This window comes from Bombyx mori, chromosome 23, assembly GCF_030269925.1.
Source record: "Bombyx mori chromosome 23, ASM3026992v2".
In the NCBI taxonomy this organism is placed as follows: Eukaryota; Metazoa; Arthropoda; class Insecta; order Lepidoptera; family Bombycidae; genus Bombyx; species Bombyx mori.
Genome location: NC_085129.1, coordinates 20,705,485 through 20,727,056, shown reverse-complemented (window position 1 = coordinate 20,727,056; position 21,572 = coordinate 20,705,485). Strand labels below are relative to the sequence as shown.

At 40.0% G+C, this 21,572-nt stretch overlaps 1 protein-coding gene across 1 annotated transcript in view; it reads right to left on the bottom strand.

The window, feature by feature from the left end:
• LOC101735916 (fatty acyl-CoA reductase wat) overlaps positions 1–21,572 on the bottom strand; it is a 42,969-nt gene that overhangs the window by 4,654 nt on the left and 16,743 nt on the right. The window contains exons 2-10 of the mRNA XM_004925960.5: positions 15,457–15,646; positions 7,927–8,020; positions 6,790–6,912; positions 4,675–4,829; positions 2,965–3,081; positions 2,026–2,135; positions 1,525–1,586; positions 778–997; positions 67–247 (exon numbers count right to left, since the gene is read on the bottom strand). Of these exons, the coding sequence (XP_004926017.1) occupies positions 67–247; positions 778–997; positions 1,525–1,586; positions 2,026–2,135; positions 2,965–3,081; positions 4,675–4,829; positions 6,790–6,912; positions 7,927–8,020; positions 15,457–15,644 (1,250 nt within the window). The 5' untranslated portion in view covers positions 15,645–15,646. The remainder of the gene's footprint in view (positions 1–66; positions 248–777; positions 998–1,524; positions 1,587–2,025; positions 2,136–2,964; positions 3,082–4,674; positions 4,830–6,789; positions 6,913–7,926; positions 8,021–15,456; positions 15,647–21,572) is intronic.

Sequence of the window (21,572 nt, the reverse complement as noted above, 5' to 3'; positions counted from 1 at the left end):
TTCAGCAAACCATCGAAAGACGGATGTTACATTGAAACTTGGCAAGTAAAAGGGCTTTTAACTCACATTGGCTTTTTGCCTATCAGCACAGCCACTCCATCGATGATGTAGGCCGGGATCCAGTGCAGGAAGAAACAGTACAGGGTGTAGGCGAAACGAGAAGACGTCAACATAAACACGTAGTAATAAATCGCTTGCACCGTGGGCACTTCGAGGCCATATATCTCATTGTATTTCATGAATTTACCTGATAACGAAAAACAGAACCCGAATTATATTTACTGATGTTAAAGATCACCGCTGACTCCAGAACGAAGGTTAGATACATTGCAATGTTAATGCCGAAAGCCTCTCGATCTGAGGTCGAGTGTACAATAGCCGACCTGCTCTTTATGTCGAAACGTATCCTCCATCTTTCTTTTGCCATCGCACCGCCAGACACCGGATCAGAGTTTTTAGATTTAGATTTTTTTGCAACGTACCATCTGGCTCTGGAATGAACTCTCCTCCACGGTATTTGCGAAGACTGTTTAGCGGTACATAATGGCTTGGCTTTTCCTCTGGCATCGCTGACGACTTTGAGTGACGCTAACGCTATATCATCTTCCGCCAACAATGGCCATAAAAGAAAAGTTCTAGAAATAAGTAGGACGATGGTGCCTTTAACTCCTGGCTTACAATACAAACCTTCAACCACCAAATAGCCTGCCTAATACGCACCCAACAGCTGTCAAGCACAGTGACAAGCACACACTAGGCAATGAAAACTATACTCACTCCAAGTCAGGGGCTTCTGTGTTGAGGAAACAAAGTTGTAAACTGGTGGCGTCAGGTCCGGGGGTGGAGCGTCCTCGTGGTTGCCCGGATAGTCTTTGGCTGTCTTCCAGGCGGTTGCAATGCAAGCGTTTACAACCATATCTCCGGGGACCAAGTCAGCTACCGCGTTGGGTTTGCAGATCAGAGCGTGAAGTAGACCCACTGCGGCTCCTACCACAACCTGGAAGAAACATGCCATTAGATATTCCTATTAGTTTTTTATATCTTAGATGGGCGAACAACTCCACGGCTCACTTGTTGTTAAGTGGTTATATCACGGGGTCATTAACTACATAAATGGCGTCATCCATCTTGAGCTCTGAATTTTACGGTACAACGGCTGCCCCACCATTCAAACCGAAACGCATTACTGCTTCGTGACAAGAATAGGCAGAGCGGTGATACCTACCCATGCGCACTCACAAGACTTCCTACCACCAGTTAAGCTCACGGATCCTCAGGAAAGCCCGTGGATAGTTATAGCGAGTAAGAAGCCTTGAGAGCTTGAAGTCAAATTATCTTGTTCGGCCTTTTACTTTCGAAGCCAAACGGATTAGAGCGTCGAAATAGAAGTATTGAGGATGGTGGTACCCACCAGTATGGACCACCACCAGTAATTAAGCCGATTTTGTAAATTGGGCAAGTATAGGGCCTTTTTCTATAACGCGGAAAGATGCCCCCGCGTTATAAAGCGACTGATGTACTCACCCCTGTAGGTCCATATACGTTGTCTATCCACCCCGCGACTGGTTCTTTGGCTGTTCCAATTACTGAAACAAAATGCATAATTGTATTGGCATTTTCTACTCATAAAATTCTCACTGATGCACTGGTAGGTAATGGTATGTTTGAAGAGTGATTCACAATATTACGACCTAAGGAATATAAGAAAAAAGCTCAATTGCTGGTGGTAAGACCTCTTGTGAGTCCGCACGGGTAGGTACCACCACCCCACCTATTTCTGCCGTGAAGCAGTAATGCGTTTCAGTTTGAAGGGTGCGGCAGCCGTTGTAACTATACTTGAGACTTTAGAACTTATATCTCAAGGTGGGTGGCGCATTTACGTTATGGATGTCTATGGGCTCCAGTAACCACTTAACATCAGGTGGGCCGTGAGCTCGCCCACCCATCTAAGCATAAAAAAAAAACTTCCTAAATACTTCCCATGCGAAATGGATTACGCTATCAGGAAATTATTACAAGACCTACCTATGGACGGCCTGAACAAAGCCACCGGAAGACCCTTCGAGTATTTCTGCACCACGTCTTCGGCCACAGATTTCGTATACGCATACGTATTCGGGAAATCCCCCAGTAAACTGAAAAGTAGAACTGATAATTAAAATCACATTGTTTTTAACCGATTTAAAAAATGAGGTTCTCGAGGCCCGATTGAGAATTGATGCATTTGAAATGTGGTGTTGGCGCAAAATGTTGGGCATATAATGGAAGGAGCGCCGAAAAAATTTGTCAATTCTCTCGGAGCTAAACGTTAACGTATATCTACAATCTGTATGCATCGTCTTCTCAAGTACTTAGGACACGTGGCCCGACGAAATCCTCAAACTTAGAACAAGGTGAACGGACATTGTAAGGGAGGCTACAAACATCAGCATACCGGGCGCCATTAGGCAAGCCAAATGCAGGCAACGTTGAAGGAAGCTGTTACAGAAACTAGACCAAGGTGGTCACGACCGTCGGTAATGAGGAAGCGACAAAGAAGTAGAAGAAATACGAGGAGATTATCGATTTGACTGTTTTTTCTACATGTGTATCACTTCAAAACTCTTTTATACGTGAACCTGTTTCGATGACGCTTTTCGTGTGGTCCTATTTCAAATTCTATCAAGATCGGACACGTATTTTTTTAGTTATCCTTAATGATGCATATCTAATTGATTTCCACTACATTGACGGTAATGGAAAAAGTTTACATAATATGTGACTTATGACGAAAGAGAGGTAAGAGCGGCAGTGGCTGAAGGGAGTTGAGTCCTCACTGACCCTATGCTCGATTTCCGGCTGGAGCATCTCGTCAGAGGTATCCAGAATCCGCTACGAGACCGCTGCGAGACGTGACGTCAAAGTCTGAGAAGACACGAATTTTTAACTAGGACCTTTTAAAAATTTAATTTATTCACGACTCACCCGGGAGTGATGCTGTTTATAACCTTCTCGTCCATAGTTTCCACCAGGTCGATGAGTTTGTCACCAGGGAGGGAGCTCTCGTAGAATCTCTCTTCGATCTCCATTACGGTGCAGTTACTGAAAGAGAGGTTGCAATAACGATTTAAATTCGTCGCTTTGAACTGTTCATACCTCAAGATATGTGATTGGAGGGGGTACGCTCTATCCCTTTCTTACAACGGCATTGTAAGTCATCATTCATCATTCCTCCTACCCTTCTCCCAGTCACCTGGGGTCTTCTCCTTCCATACTCCTCTATCATATACAACTTCCTCACTCACTCCCCTCTTACACATATCGTCTTTCACGCAATTTATGCATTTCTTCTTAAGTCTACCTCTTTCTCGGCACTGCTCTAGGGTATTGTGACATTGTGAGTATAGAAATTAAACGTCACTAGCGTCACTTATTATTCGTCGCGGCCTAAAGAATAAGATGTCTGGTGCATTCGTATCGAGCGATGTGACTGCGCCGATGTTCAAATCCCGCAGGCATGTACCGATTTTTCTAATAAAATACACGTACTTAACAAATCTTCATAATTGACTTCTACGGTGAAGGAATTACGACGTGTAATAATAATCAATTTTATTACATGAGTATTGTATTGATGATTTATATTATTACACGTGTATTTTACTCAAAAAATGCGCTAAATTGCCATAATTACCCATTCTGATTAAAATGATGTGGGATAATAAGTATTTGCAGCTGTGAAGGCAATCGCAAGAAAGCTAAAAATAATCCATCTAGGATAATGGATACACTAAATACATTAATGCATCAAGAACTATCAATTAAAAAGAAGAAATTAATTTAAGGATAATTTTAAAATTAATTCGGTGGTGAAATAAATTCCTAAGTGGCGTGCGAAAGGAGGTTGAAAAGATAAATAAAAAACGCTGAATTTGGATACTGTTGAGTAACCTTTTAGTGAGCACACTGACCTAGTTTATGCTCAAGGCAGTACGCGAGTTTCTCAAATGATCAGTATATACATAAACTAGCTGGCCCGGCAATCGTTGTTCTGACATATAAATTATTTCTAGGAAAGATAAATATCCTAGATACCGACTGCAGCGCTATCTGCCGGACTGATTTGTAAATCTAAACCATTCTCGAATCTACCTGAAGGTACACAGAAAATATCATTAAAATCGGATCCCATCAATAACAGGATCACAGCTGTTAGATAAGCTCCAACCATCTTGTCTATTAAAGTTACGTTGTTAAAGCTCGTTCAGAAAGCTCTCAACCGGTTTTTAAATGATTTAAACGTGTCCAGAAAAGGGGACTCGATAGAGAGACTAGTGGTTCAAGAGCACGTGGAAGGCAAGAGATTATGCGGTCGATCATCAACCCGCAAGACTGGTCTGATGAAGAAAGTAACTCAGTCCACCATTAACCAGAGTTTTCTTTTTTATTGCTTAGATGGGTGGACGAGCTCACGGCCAATCTGGTGTTAAGTGGTTACCGGAGTCTATAGACATCTACAACGTAAATGCCGCCACCCACCTTGAGATATGAGTTCTAAGGTCTCAGTATAGTTACAACGGCTGCCCCACCCTTCAAACGGAAACGCATTACTGCTTCACGGCAGCAATAGGCAGGATGGTGGAATGTCCCGGAAAAGCATGTCTGGAGGAAGGAAGGAGGTAAAAATTCAATTACCTGTATGCGGTCGAAATGTGAACTAGAGCCTTCAGCTTCCCACAGGATCTGGCCAAAATACACATCTCTCTGGTGCCCCGCACGTTTATCTCCACGGCTGTCTTCAGAGCCTCGTCGAACCTCACGGTGGCGGCTCCGTGGAAGATAAATTCAACCTTTGGTAAAAAAGAGTTAGGTAAAATATAGGGACGTCAAGCAGCCACTTGGCTACGCGTCTGACATTGCTGACGTCCATGAGCGACGGAAACCACTTACCATCAGTTGGGCCATATGCTCGACTGACAATGGCAATAAAAAACTGAACCTCCGCTAAAATGGTTCTACAGTCCCCGCCGCTAAATATTGCACATCGATCTTTCGAAAGAGACAGTCGTCTAATTTCGACTTCGTATAGCGCTATCTCTGTCGCACGAAACATTAAGGGTCCGTATCTATTACCGCAGCACTTGGATAACAACTAAAAAACCTCACATGGGTAATGTGTGACAGAGATGAAGCTCTACAAAACCGAAGCTAACCGATGTATGCAATATATATCTTTTTTTCCTACCTATGCTGATAGCCTTGAGAGGCTATTTTATCTTCGCCTTTTTTTTGAGCGAGTGTTAATATTTTTATTACATTGTTAAACACAAATACTCCGATTGAGCGTGAAATAAAATATCCAAAAGAGCCTTGATGGCAAAATTACTCAAAGCTGTGGCAAAAAGGCGGTTCGCGTGTATTAGTTATTTAGTGTAGGCCACCATTTTTGTACACAACACTCAATCATGAGTGTTAGCAAACACAACAATCATGTACTCACGAAATAAAACACAAAATAAATAATAGTTTAAAAAAACTAACAAAATACGCTTTTATTGAAAATCCAACTAAAAATAGAAAATAAATTTTAATAAATTTCAATTAAAAATAGTGTAAGAAAAAAGATTTTATTATAGAAAAAGCGTGGGGTGCATGGTATCAATAGAATTAATAATTTTATAATATCCGGAAAAACACCCCACGCCTTTTTACAATAAATGAATTTTTTCTTACACTATTTTTAAAACAAATTTATTAAAATTTATTTTCTATATTTTAGTTAGATTTTCTATAAAAGCGTATTTTGTTAGTTCTTTTAAACTATTATTTATTTTTCATTTTATAGTTGAATTTCAATTTACAAAAAAAAATTACACATTTTCTTAAATTTAATCTTGAATTGTCATTAGTCAAGTATACCAAATTTCGAGTTAATCCGACGTTTTGAAGGGGCTCAAAATCATGTTCAAAGATTCCGTTACAAACATACATACATACGTCTGAAGCTATTATAATAAAAGCGTATTAAAAATCAAAACCGTGCACTTTTATTGCGACACAGTCATGTTGCGTTCACGTAATCATTAGATATTCGTTTAAAAACTAAATGAAATGGCTCAAATATCTCCGCGCTTTAGTGGTTTCACAATTAAATCCGTCACGTCATGTGTCCGATTTCACAATGACCTGCATTAAGAATGTCCAAATTCTCCAAAAAAAACATTTTCTTTCGATACGAATTTCGATTAGCTAATGTATTTGCTATGACGATATTGCGAATAAGCACTAGCTGAGTATTTTTATCTAAAATGGCCAAACTCCCGGCCTGACTGGCGTTACATTGTTCCCGGAGCCCATAGACATCAACAGCGCGAATACCGCATGCTAATTCCATAATGACTGCCATCGAAACCAGAGTACATGCTTCTAAAAAAACTAACAGTAATGGCGTTAATTTAATCGGCTACATAAACAACTTCAACTCTGACTGTATTTCGCAATAACAGATGAAAGCTTTTTTGTTATGGCTTACATGTGTGGACGAGCTCACAGCCCACCTGATATTAAGTGGTTACCGGAGCCCATAGACATCTACAGTGTAAATGCGCCACCCACCTTGAGATATAAGTTCTAAGGTCTCAGTATAGTTACAACGGTTGCCCTGCCCTTCAAACCGAAACACATTACTGCTTCACGGCAGAAATAAGCAAGGCGGTGGTACCTACCCGTGCGGATTCACAAGAGGTCCCACCACCAGTAATGCTTTCGGACTCCTGTCCGTCAGTCTGTCGGCACCTCCTAGATTATTACCTCATTAGCGATTTTCGTTCGATCCTCTTGACTGAGTCCAAGGTTGATAGCACCTACATCTCCCTCGACTATACATATTTTCTCTATAAAATTCGGTCTCTCCTTCCTTAGCTTGTCGTATAGCTGAAAACAAAAATGACATTGACATTCAATGACAAACGTCAAACGTACCGTATCGAGCGGTGGTAGACTTGTGTGCGTGCTCTGTGTGCCGGAAATACGAGACAAGAACCAGTTAACCGAGACACCAAATGTCGCGTGCTCTCAACAAAGATACCGTCAAGGTTTCCTACGGTAAAGGTGAGGATTTATTGGCTGTTTGCAGAGGTCAATGTCCATTTGTCGAAACTAGTACAACATGGATAATACCAACCGCTTTGTGGCATGAAGTTGTAGGCCACTGTCGCACTCTTCAATTCCGCCACATCCATACTAATACTAATAAAGTGACTAGCATCTGTTTGCATTTTCACACTTACATTACTGGACCGATTTTGTTTTATCGCCCTTGTATGAAACAAACATACGGCCCACATAATGGTGAGTGGCTACTGGCGCTAATGGACAGCAATGCTAGGGATGAAGCCAAAGCGCTGCCTACCGCTTCCGCAAGCCTCGTGTGAAGAAGGACATGTCATAGCGCTCTCAAAGCACCGTGGAGGCAAGTATGTATATCACTATAAGTATTTTTATCATTACCTAGTCTCATAGTACAGGACCTAGTTTTGGGGCCGAATGACCGTGTGTAATTTGTACCCGGTATAATTTTTTATAGACAAAAAAAACTACTCAACGAATGTTTATAGATATGCTCTATCTATTGTACCTAGAATCGTGATCCAAACATCATTAGCCTCTTAGCAATCCACGATTCAAATCTGACGGTCTTTTGTCATATAATAATAATAATAATAATAAGCCCATTTTATTTCCAAAACACAAATAGAAAAAAAGAAAAAAAAGAATAAACACCTTATCAAATAAAAATTACAAAATTAAATATAAACTTGTGCTTGGAACCCCATTCGGGTATAGGCCTCCTCCAGCTTTTGTCATATAATGCAGCCAAAATAACGACGAATCATAGAAGAGTTCAACGTATGCTCTATTATATTGAAAGTCGAATCTCGCACGTACCACGTCATCAAACTGTTCCTGCAGCCTTTTCGCGATATCTTTATTTTTCTTTGGTCTCGCCAGTAGGAACAGCTTTTTTAAATCCGGACAGCATCTGACAACAAAACAAAGGCTTTATTAATATAGACTTACGTTTGTAGTACATTGCGGCTTATATACGTTGTCCAACGAAATACTTTCGTGGCATACCAGACAACTATGCTTCAACGCGGAGAACGTCGCCTCCTATATGTGTCCTAGATAGGCATAAGTATGTGTAATGCTAATCAAGGTTGTTTGTGCACGCGCGACAGAGGACACACAGAAGACGTCTCGCACATAATTAATTAGAAAATAAATCCTATTACATCATATTTAGAATAGATAATTCCTAACCAAACAATCGACGCGTACGCTATTGTGAAACTTAACGCCAAGTTTGAGGAAGTAAAAGTTTCATATTAATTAGATTATTATTAGCCTTTTTGCAGACGACCGTGGAGGAAGGCCAGGTTTTCATGACGTAAAACAGCTGGACTGCTTTTAAAGCTGGAACGAACAAAAGATTTACAGCAGCAATAACACTGGTATCTTTGGAGGCTGTTGATATTACTGACGACTTCAAGGGTGTGCTCGGGAAGGCCTTAAACGAACTAAGATGCGTTGCTCTTGGCGGCTGGATTTAAAAGAGACTTGGTGTCGTGGCAGATGTCTTTTTTTTCTCTACCTGTGCTCATAGCCTTGAGAGGCTATTTCAGCTTCTCCTTGACGTTTAAGACCCTAGCAAGAGCAGTGCTTTGCAAAATCTACCACCGGATCGGAAACGTGACCCAATGAGAAGATCCGGCGAGAAACTCAGTGGGCTGTGTCTATGGGTTAATTTACTCGTCAAGCCTTTCGTCGCAAGCGACGAGTTCGAAGAGATCAATTACCGGTGCTTGAGGTACCTAAAAGCAACGTTAATGGATCGGGAGGTCCATAATGACGTGCTTAGGACGACGTCGTCTGTTTACCTTTCGGTCCGCAGGGTCAGGTATGAGGCAGACGTCGCTCGCTAACACTGACGTTCAGAAATTGAACGCCTACAATCCCCCCCAACGCCCTAGGCTCAGAAGCCTATGTCCGAAAGTAAAAAAAGGGAGATATGATAATCAATAAAAGATCATCTAACCCTGATTAACATACAATGCATTTCACATTTCAATAGAAGTCGCGGAGTCACTAAAGACACATTCTAATTGGATACAAAGGTCCTATTTCTATGTAAATTGACTGTTGACTGTTTTGAATTACGATTAAGAGTTCTATCTGTTTGTCCCTTTTAGCCGGTTCTTGAGACTTAAATCTAACTTTTCACAGTACTTCAATTGGAACTCATGACTGCGTTGAGGCAGAAATAGCCAGGACGGTGGTGCCTAGCCGAGCGGGGACCCGCGAGGTACCATACCGCCACTAATAATACAAATTTTACCGGTTTGATCCTTATTAAATAGACTAACATTTACACGCAGATTTAATCGCCATAAATTTAGGGAATATCCTTCGGGACCAACAGCTTTGGATTAAAAGTACTGTAATCATAATAACCGGGATAAAATCACGCACGGACATCCGGTTCCAATTTAGAATCCCTTCTGTTATGAGTTCCAGAGACTGACAGACATACTTATATACGTTTTAATATATACAAATATAGACAAGTATAGATAAGTAAGCACCCAAACATTTCTTATTTTTTATTTATTTCTTAGATGGGTGGACGGTCTTAGATGTATTCATAAGGAATACATTAAACTTTGTAGCAATTAATTATTTTGTAACCGAACAAGAATCTTTTCACTTTCGGAGTTACAAAATTTTGAAGATAATTTTTTTCAAGAAGTTCTCTAAAATGGTTACGTTAATTAATAATTACGCCATGTTTTTTGTTTTCAGAAATTGTCATCTGTTCTGTGCTTATTGAAAACTGTTGCTTTTCGCGCGGTCCATTTGAGATGTATCAAGTTGTGTTCAAGTTTTTACTGATGGTAGGACCTCTTGTGAGTCCGCACGGGTAGGTACCACCGCCCTGCCTATTTATGCCGTGAAGCAGTAATGCGTTTCGGTTTGAAGGGTGGGGAAATCGGTTCCACACATCAAACTGGCCATTATTATAATTCTCAAACAGGATATTGATATTATTAATACAATCTGCATTCAACAAACTTCTTACTCAAGCTACTCCTCGGGAGTTAGCTTAACAAAATTATAACTTGATGTATTTATTATTATTATTTTTATTTTTTATTTTTTGCTATGATAGATGGACCAGCTGACAGCCCACCTGGTGTTAAGTGGTTATTGGAGCCCATAGACATCTACAACGTAAATGCGCCACCCACCTTGAGAAATATGTTCTAAGGTCTCAAGTATAGTTACAACGGCTGCCCACCAAGCCGAAACGCATTACTGCTTCGCGGCAGAAACAGGCAGGACGGTGGCACCTGCCCGTGCGGACTAACAAGAGGTGCTATAACCAATAAAATTGTTACATTGTTGCCAGTAAATCGTTTGTCAGGGTTGAAGGTATTTCGACACGGAACTCCGTTAGAACCGGTCCAGTGACGTGGACTTGAAAACTATATATCGTTTCGCGTTTACCTTATTAGCATGAGCAGATTAGCCGGCGCTGAGTAGCAACCTGCTTGTACCAAAGCTGTTGTACTTGGGCAACATGTTAAGGCCCCAATAAAAACAAACCCGTTAATATCTATTTTGTTTCGCACGTGGTCATATTTATAGAACACTAATGGGTTTACGCTGTTAATGTCATGGTTATTGCGTCGAACGCATGGTCATCCGTAATGTTTGAAGTGTCGCCGTCATGGATGCAATTTTATCTGACGCATCGACGTTGAAATATCTGTCTGAAATGTTTTTACCTTTTCAGAATATCTGTACATAAATCGGTTGTCTGGAAAGCGATAAGACCTTTTTTTTATTGCTAGGATGGGTGGACGATCTCATAGTCAATCTAGTGTTAAGTGGTTACTGGAGCCCATAGACATCTATATCGTAAATGCCGCCACCCGCCTTGAGATATGAATTCTAAGGTCTCAGTATAGTTACAACGGCTACCCCACCCTTCAAACCAAAACGCATTACTGCTCCACGGCAGAAATAGCTAGAGCGGTGGTACCTACCCCTGCGGACATCTAAGACGTCCTACCACCGGTACATATTGTACATAAATATATCTGCTCGTTGACTGTTTTTTTAATGTTAATTGTGTTTTGGTGTGTAATAAAGCGTATTCTCTCTTTTTCTCTCTCTATCTAGTTCTGCCACGATGGTTGGGTCTGTCGTTACTTAAATACAATTCGGAGCGTTTGTGACCATGGACGCCTCTGCTAACATTAAATGTGGACTAATGCACAATTATGGGAAAATGAATCAAAGCCGCTGGACGTAACTTCTCGGGATCCTCCAGAAAGTCCACTGCTGAAAAAGTCTCAGTAAATAACCACCATTTTACTGGGATTATATTTCATCCCATATCATTTCATCTCATTTCATTTCATACTCTACATCTCATACAAATTAATCAACTTCATTTCATTTCACTTCTTATTCATTTTTCATTAAAAAACATTATAAATGATTAGGCTGTATGGTATGACACCTTTGTTTTTCCAGTTGGAAAAATAGAATTACATACTCCTAGGAGAACCGTCTCATATGGAAAAAGCTTGAAAAAGAGTCCCATTTTCAGCATTAAAAAACAGTTCAAAAATCCTCCAGAATGGCGCTAGCATAGGCGCAGGGTATGACATGAATTGAGCAGTTGTTAACTAATTGGAGTATGCTGAGTTAGGAAATTTAATATATTTAATGACTAGAGTAGTTAGTGACAGTGTAATATACAAGACCTCATATGTTTTCATAGTCCAAACTAATTTCGTCAATATAACCTAAAATTATTGCTGTGGTAAAATGCGGAGACATCGATTGCATTTTCTTATCGGCTTTAAATAAAATACCTTTTGTGATTTTGTAGTGCTCATAATTCTTTCGTCCTTTTTTATTTCTCTATCTTATTCTAATCACTTTCAGAGCCTTTTTTTTTTAATTTACCCTGTTGCTACTGTAGCGCCACTTTTATTTAGCAGATTTTAATGGACACTTTTTCACACACAGAGACGGTTGGTTGGTTCTCCTTACCTCTACCCTCCATACTACTGAATACGGTCTAAATATTTGTGGGAGAATTGAAGCGACGCTGGTTTGCAAGTTTGTTCTTACTAACTAGTCTGTCAGTTTAGTTAGTCCACGACAAACTTACCGAGTTCGGTTTTTCCCATAATACCTTTATTTTGTTAAAAAACCCTTTTCGTGCAAAGTTAATATCGTCATTATCCAATACAATTTAGGGTCTCATATCCTATGAACGGTAGCAGCCATTTATTTGTATTCTACATCTTCCACGAGACATTTCAATCAGATTTCTCGTAAAAGAATACAAATGTTTTTATTATGTTAAATGTTTTGGTTAAAAACATCAATTTTTATGGGCATTTTTCTTTACATGGTTCGTATGTATAGATCGGAGGGAATAGATCTACTGGTGGTAGGACCTCTTGTGAGTCCGCACGGGTAGATACCACCACCCTGCCTATTTCTGCCGTGAAGCAGTAATGCGTTTCGGTTTGAAGGGTGGGGCAGCCGTTGTAACTATACGTGAGACCTTAGAATTCATATCTCAAGGTGGGTGGCGGCATTTACGTTGTATATGTCTATGGGCTCCGGTAACCACTTAACACCCGATGGGCTGTGAGCTCTTCCACTCATATATGCAATAAAAAAATATAAAAAAAATGGGAGAGATCTATGTTCACCAGTGAAATAATATGGGCCGACAGTAGTGGAACACATCGATTTTTTTACGTCGCTTTGACATAACAAACAAACTGTTCTACATTGCTATCTAAATATTAATACTTGAAAAAAAACTTTGTACCCCTTTTTACGAAAATTGCGCGGACGGAGGAGTATGAAATTTCCCACACGTATAGAGAATATAGAGAACGAGTGCAGAATGCTAATATTTTTTTAAATTATGTATAAAAAATATATTAAATCAATAAAAAATAACATTAAACACACTACCATGTATTTGTCACACACACGTATGCATACTATTTGTTTATTGTCATCATATTTCATTGTCAAACTTTTGTTATAGCTTAAAGTTTGGTCAAATTGAGAATAGATTAATACTGTTTGTCTTGGCGAAACCTGTGATTATAAAGTTAAAATAAATAGTCTTCGACAATAGAACCTTTAATTCACAGACACAGCCCACTGAGTTTCTCGCCGGATCTTCTCAGTGGGTCGAGTTTCCGATCCGGTGGTAGACTCTGCGAAGCACTGCTCTTGCTAGGGCCAGTGTTAGCAACTCACCCGGTTTGAGCCCCGTGAGCTCACCTACACGTTAGGGTGAAGATGAAATAGCATCTCAAGGCTATCAGCATAGGTAGAAAAAAAAATAGAACCATAATAATGTTCAAACTTATAATTTCGACTTTCGACTGCTGGGAGACCAGTAGTATTCTCAAATCGTTTTCGAAGCAGATTGCCAGTTGTGGGACGACGTAACCTCTTGCCAACACCGTTCTGCGGACAAGAACGGTGTAGTAAGGCGATTTACGTCCATTACGCTTGGACCACGCGTCGCCATTTCGAACGCAACGCGACGTGATCAGAATTTAATGACCAGGTCAGCATTTAGGGGAGGGCAAGCCTCCACAAAGGAAGGGCCCCGACAATAGAGACTTTGGAAAAAAAATATTTCAAATTCCGACAAGTAAACACTAGTACTAAATTGCATTTTCCTTGCTCCGAAATTTAATTTCAGATAATTCTCGTCTCCGATTATATTTGTGTATGTTTGTCAAATACTAAGAGAATCTACGTGGTTTCACACTAAATTATATATTGGGAAACTCGACTGAAAAAAATGGTTAATTTTATTTGGAAAATTGGGGGCCAGGGGGCTTCCGCTACTTTGTTGACCCGAGGCCTCCAGAACTCTAAATGCGGCCCTGGTAATGACGAAGGTTCGTGTACTTTAATTCACGTTTTGTAACTCGCTGCGTAGAGACGGCCGATGAGTATGAGGGGGGTCGCTCAACTGTCTTCGAGGGCTAACGAAATTAATAATAAAAAAACAAGTTATCTGAACGTAAACATGAATACCGTGATAGGAAAAGAAGGCGAAAGCTTAGAAGTGTATTAACGATCATCATTAAGCCCACTGAGTTTCTCGCCGGATCTTCTCAGCGGGTCGCGATTCCGATCCGGTGGTAAATTCAGCGAAGCACTGCTCTTGCTAGGGCTAGTGTTAGCAAATTCACTCAGGCTGAGCCCGTGAGCTCACCCACCCGTCCGGGCGTAGTTGCAATAGCCTCTTAGGCTACCGGTTAATAGGTAGGGGGAAAAAGTCAAAATATCGTCGTGCCCTACAAGGGAGAGAGAATCTTGGAAAGAGAGTATACTTTAAAGCCCAAAAACAATCAACAGGCAACTATAATTGTACGATACGCGATCTTATCGATAAAAGCGATTTCGTCCAGCCAAACGTTTTTATCTCGAGAAATTCTGACAAAGATACAGCAGGTTTTTTTGCGGTGTACTTATTACTAAGAATATACAGAGTGATCTATCGAAAATAGATAAAATATTTACGCATTTTATAATAATTAAGATAAAGAAACAGAAATCGAAACGTCCGTCTGCTTCGTGTCAGAAACACGCAGAATGGAGGTCCCCGTGGGGTCCCAATTCCCCCTCTTCAATAATGTTTATTTTTGCTAATTTCATAAAAAAAATATTCTTAATATTTTTTTGGTATATTTCATTTATTTACGTGATAGGCGTTGTTAGTGAATTCTTTCGTGAAGTACATTATATACATTTTAGAATATCTGCCTTTAATTACACTGAGCTTCTTATCCCTTCAATTTGGGTAGAAGAAAGGACAAATGCATAAAGCCTCAAAATAATTTCCATGTCATTAGTATTCTGCCTTTAAATACACCGAGCTTCTTATTCCTTCAATTTCCACTTCGATAAACGGTAACTACATTCCCGATCCTGCGGACAGAATGGAAAGCAGTCGACGTCGCCCCAAGCACGTCATATCGGATCTTCCCGATCCACTAACGGTGCTTCTAGGTACCTCAAGCACCGGTCATCGTTTTCGTCGAACCAGTCGCTTGCGACGAAGGGCTCGACGAGTAAATTAACCCTCAGACACAGCCCACTGAGTTTCTCGCCGGATCTTCTCAGTGGGTCACGTTTCCGATCCGGTGGTAGATTCTGCGAAGCACGGCTCTTGCTAGGGTTCGTGTTCGCAACGTCGTCAGGTTTGAGCCCCGTGAGCTCACCTAGTAGTTAAGGTTCCGCTGATATAGCCTCTCAATGCTATCAGCTTAGGTAGGAAAAAAAACCTTCAATTTTGTGTAGAAATAAGGACAAATGTATAAATCCTCAAAATAAATTCCGAGTGCAAACCTCAAAAGTTTGTCGACCATCAGCTTCCCCAGGAACCCTGTGCCCCCGGTCAGTAGCACCGTGGTCCCAGCGAACATCTTCCCGATCTGTGACTCTCCCAACGCCTCCAGCTTATCCATCGCGTCGAACCCAGTCACCTCACCAACTGGCTTCATCTTCGGTGAATATTTTTGGATATCCGCAACCATTTCTGTAAATAAAGACATTTTATTAAGAACTAGATATTTAATTTAAGTAAGCACATGTGAATTAACATATTCATACATATACAAGTGTACCGAAGTACAAATTAAAACTGTATTAACACTTAGAACACTTAACGAATACTTTTAAATTCTCAATTCGCTTCTTCCGCTTCGCTTCAGGTGATCCGTTCGCTGTTTCGCCTCGAGTAGTTCCCATTACTGACTGGCTGCGTGCCATCTCTACAACGCTTTTATAGTCGATACGACATCCCTAGATTCATCGAGAACATTCTGGGCAAGTCGAGTAGCTTCGCTGTGTGTTTCCGCTATCTGGCAATCGATGGCGTTGTACTTCTCGAGAGTTCTAGATATAACTAGTTCCTATGATATTGGTTGCTGCTATTCGGCGATAGATGGCGTTACTCTTACTGCCGTAACAATATTGTTTAAGTGTAAAGAAAAACCTTTATTATTTAAAACTTTAGTTTTTTAAAAGGATTTTTCTTCAGTGTCATTCATTGTTATGGAGTAAAAACTATGGCCTTAATGTATAATGTATGACTATGTCATTCAGTATACAAGAGAGTTCAGTTTTGTATAGTTTATTATTACTGTTTACTGTTTAATTTTTAATATTATTTTTAAAAGTACATAATTAAGGGCTCTAAATATCGTTTCCTTATTATATCATAGAAAACACAATTAAATTTTTTATTGTTTATTCATTCTGAAATACACCATAACATTATAATATATTCATATCAAATTATTTCGGTACTAAATCTCTACATAACTGGATTAGCAACACGGAAGCGGACGACGAATAATTATGTATAAATATATGTCTAAATGATATTTATAGTCGCATTTAGCACATCTGGTAAGATATTTGTTTTAGTACCATTGAGGTGAGCCAAGCGAGGCTAACTATTACAGAGACGGTATAAAGAATCATAATGGCGTCGGGATCTCTTTGATCGAGATTGGAGTTTTCTTTTTATTGCTTAGTGAGTGGACGAGCTCACAGCTCATCTGGTGTTAAATGGTCACTGGAGCTCACAGACATCGACAACGTAAATGCGCCACCCACCTTGAGATATAAGTTCTAAGATCTCAGTATAGTTACAACGGCTGCCCCACCCTTCAAACCGAAACACATTGCTGCTTCACGGCAGAAATAGGCACGATGGTGATACCTACCTGCGCGTACTCAGAAGAGGTCCTACCACCAGTAATTACGTAAATTATAATTTTGCGGGTTTGATTTCTATTACACGATGTTATTCCTTCACCGTGGAAGTCAATCGTGAACATTGGAATGAAATGAACCATGAAATGGATACACATGGAGAACATTGAAGAAGGCGCTTACCGCCCGAGACAGACCATATACCTACTGAAGATTACTCACTAACAAACAAACAGTATTCAAAATAATTTTATTCTAATCACACCAACAAATTATATAATGTTTATGTTAATATTATTCATCAGGTCTCAATAAATGGAAGTTTCTCGTGTAGTGATTGAGAAACAACGGATAGGACCAGAGGAATAAATCGAAAGAGTCTAATTTATAGTTTAGATAATATAAATACTGATATAACAATGTGGTTTGGTTTTAACAGACGGCGTCGCCAAACCGATGTAGTCCCCGAATTTGCTGTTGTGATGTTGTGGCGGGTGTCTATCATAGAACACAATATAGTTGACAGAAGCTCGAATTTTGCTTACGACATTAACAAGATAATCTTGCATAATATACTGGGTGTTAGGAGACCGCTTCTGTAAACGAAAACAGACGCTAGTACTAATGACACCTTTGATGATGGGACGCCTAAAAGCACCGAGAGTAGATCCTAGGGATCCGACAAGACATATTCCGGGCGAGTGCGGCTTTACCCCGTCGCCTGGGTCAGATATTATTATGTAACTAGCTGTACCCGTCCGCTTCGCTGGGCATTTAAAATTAACATTATTATTTCTCACCTACCCACAAAGATTCTCATCATTAATGCCCCCGCAACTGGTGTAGGGAGTCCAACACTCATATAAATATTAGTCTTTCCATTAAGTACATATTTTTTCTACATGGTTACCATGTTTCAAGTCAATCGGATGCATGGTTCAGTAGTTATAACAGAACATCCGTAAAAAACACTGTAGATTTATATATTAGTAAAGATTAGCGGGTTCTAAAATCCTGACTTGATCCGAGAAACTTGTTGTTCAGGGTAGGGTCAATGGTGAAAGATCTCTTGGACGAAGCCCCATGCGGTGTACTGATCAAGTGAAGAATCCTTACCGAAACCCTACTTGACGAGTGCGTGCAATAAGCCTCAGTTCGCGAACTTTTTATTTTTATGTTTGAGAGATTACTGGTGGCCTTTTCCAGATTTACCAGGGCAGGTGGGCGAGCAAGGGCTCAGCCAGGAGAGGTAGGATTTGCTAACAGCTGCCCGAGCGCCTCCAAAGGAGACCTAACAGCTCAAGAGTAGCTGCTTCGCGGATGAATCTACTACCGGTTCGAAATCGCGACCCGCTGAGGAGATCCGGCGAGAAACACAGCGGGCTGTCGCGAACTATGGAGAAAAGCCGTCAAGGCATTAATAAACAAGGACTCCACATGACCACGACCGCTCTGCTAAGAACAACCGTCTATGATGATATAAACACCTTGACCAGTGTCAACTGGATAAAAAAAATGAACGCCATTTAAATGTGCGTCTTAAACCAGTTTTTGCAACTGTTCTATTACCGGTTTATGAATGCCCAAAAAATAATTTAAAATTAATTAAAATGCGAGCATTTTTTGCTAGTAAGCAATGCATAAATAGCACGTCTTAATACCGGTAGACTAGAACAAAGATATATTCTCACGGGGCATTAGTGGATGGTTCAATGCGAAAGTTCACAAGTAGTTGCGTAGAATGCTGAACGAGCTCACGGCCCATCTGGTCTTAAGTGGTTACTTGATACTATAGATTTTGTATCGTTTATTGATGAATTTTCATAGATACGGTTTTTGTTTTAGAAACTGTTACCTAATTTACAAAAAAAGCACTTAAAGCATGCTAAAGCAATATTCAAATGTCGACGTTGCTATTGTTTGTTTTTTTTGTTTTCAATTTCCAAATTTTAAATTTCTCTCCTGTAAAATAGCAGAAATGTCACTTATGCCAAATAGCTTTTTACCACTCGATATGTTGGTTAGACCGCGTACAGTTTTTCCGCGTTACGATATAATGAGCTAGCATTATTCTGTTCTAAATCGAAAAACAAAGTGAATTTGTTTACGTAACTGTCTGTCGATGAAGTAACTCAGCTGGTAGACTTGATCTGAGGCACTAGAAACATTCGGTTTGGGACATTTCAGAACGAATTAATTCGAATATAAAAAAGCAGTTGTGGCATCGATGGAGTTCTCTGATGCTTTTGAAATGTGGTGTTGGCGGCGCCTATTAAGGATTCATTGGACAGCCCAGCGCACGAAAACCTCGGTCCTTCTCATCATCATCATCATCATAATCGGTTGCTCTTGGCAGAGCAGTCGCAGTTATGTGGAATTCTTGCTTATTAAAGCCTTGACAGATGTTTCCCATAGTTTACGAACCGAGGCCCGGCGCACACACTCGTTAAGCTGGGTTTCATTAAGGTCTTTCACCTGATTAGTCCAGAGCATGGAGATTCGTCCACGAGATCTCTTACCATTAACCCTACCCTGAACAACAAGTTTCTCGATAGACTCCACTGGCCGTCGCGATACGTGTCCAGAATATCGAAGAATCCTGGATTGCACTGTTGACGATAACCTTTCTTTGCTCGGTCCTACAACAGCCCAAAATGGAGAATGCTCAGTGCCTGTTTACCACCTGTCTGCAAAGCGTTATGGGCTACTTTGGTCACGTTGCCCGCAGAGGTGTGGATGACTTGGAACGTCTGATGGTCGCTGGAAAAGTGGAAGAAAAACGTCCAAGAGGCCGGAGCCCCAGACGTTAGGCCGACCAGATTTTTGTTATATTTTTTTTATTACTTAGATGGGTGGACGATCTCACAGCCCACCTGGTGTTAAGTGGTTACTGAAGCCCATAGACATCTACAACGTAAACGCATTACTGCTTCACGGCAGAAATGGGCAGGGAAAAAAAGTCTTAACATAGATGACTGATTGACGTTAATAATAAACGAACCGTAAACTTAAACGGCTACTTAAAAATATGTTAATTTTTATGTTAATGTATTTTTTTATGTAAAAAAATTGTTTTAAAATATTAAAGCTGTAATTTATTTTCGTTCTAATCCTTATTTATGAGGTTTTTATTGGCTACAGCTGTCTATATAACGAAATCTCTCATTATTATTTTGCTCACGTATCAAGGACCTATAACAGTTTAAATTTTTCGTCCAACATTCTGACCGACGAGGATAGAAGCATGATTATTTAAATTTATATTTCGGTTTGCTATTACGGTATATATGTATATTGTTTAGTTTTACGTTAATTTGATTTTATTTGGTGCACAAATAAGTGAATGAATCCATGGACCGTGTGGTATCCACAGTCTGTCCCGTCCTCGGCCGGTGCACACATCATGTGTGTGTGTGTGTACCGGAGGCTCTGTGAGTCCCCGTGTCCCTGCGACTAGTCGCGCTCCACGTAACACCGCACTAGCCTGTCCCGCACTCGTCCGGTGCACACATCATGTGTGTGTGTAGCGGAGTCTCTGTGAGTCCGCGTGTCCCTGCGACTAGTCGCGCTCCACGTGACACTGCACTAGTCTGTCCCGTATTCAATCGGCGCAACACTATTGCAACTTTCTATTTTATGTAATAATTTTCATCGTAATTCAATATGGAACATTTATGCATACCACGCGGTTAGTATAGCGTGTCAAAGTAATATACAATCACTATTTCAAGTCAGGTTATAAAACATGTTAATTATGACATACATGCGGACATAACACTAATCTATTACATATTTAAATGGTTTGCATATATATAATGATATGGAGTACTTCAGAATGAATAAACAATGAAAGATTTAATTGCGTTTTCTGTTATACAATAAGAAAACAATATTTAGAGCCATTATCCTCTTTTAAAATTTATATTAAAAATCAAACAGTAAAGAGTAATAATAAATGTATACAAAAGTGAGCTCTCTTTTTTACTGGTGGTAGGACCTCTTCTGAGTCTGCGCGGGTAGGTACCACCACCCTGCCTATTTCTACCGTCAAGCAGTAATGCGTTTCGGTTTGAAGAGTGGGGCAGCCATTGTAACTATACTGAGACGTTAGAACTCATATCTCAAGGTGGGTGGTGCATTTACGTTGTTGATGTCTATGAGCTCCGATAATCACTTAACATCAGGTGGGCCGTGAGCTCGTCTACCCATCTAAGAAATAAAAAAAATAAAAAAATAAAAATTACTGAAGGACAGACCTCACTCCATGACAATAAGAAAAATCTTTTTTAAAAACTAATAAGTTTTAAATAATAAAGGTTTTTCTTTACATATTTAAAAAAGTCGATGTGGGTGTTTGTTATCTATAGACTCCGTAATGGCTGGAGCGAATTCAATGAAAAAAAAAAAACATGTGTGCAATTCACACGTGGTAGAAGTGAAACCTTCCAAAATTAAAATACAATTATCCTAAACGTCTTAAGTATATGTAAAATTTTGTCATTAGTAAATAATTGTAAGGTAGCGCCCTCTGTGAATTGATATTTTAATTTCACGTATAATCCTAAATTAAAATTCACTACAAGAGCTTTCATACACACGTTCGTATTAAAAAATCTCACAGATGGCGCTGTATTAAATAGTATGTATATTTCTGTCTCATTCTTTGCTGGCTTCATCCTACACATTTTTGTATTTGTGTCTCTTACCTGTCGTTTTTTCCGTTGCATCCGGTTTGAAATCAC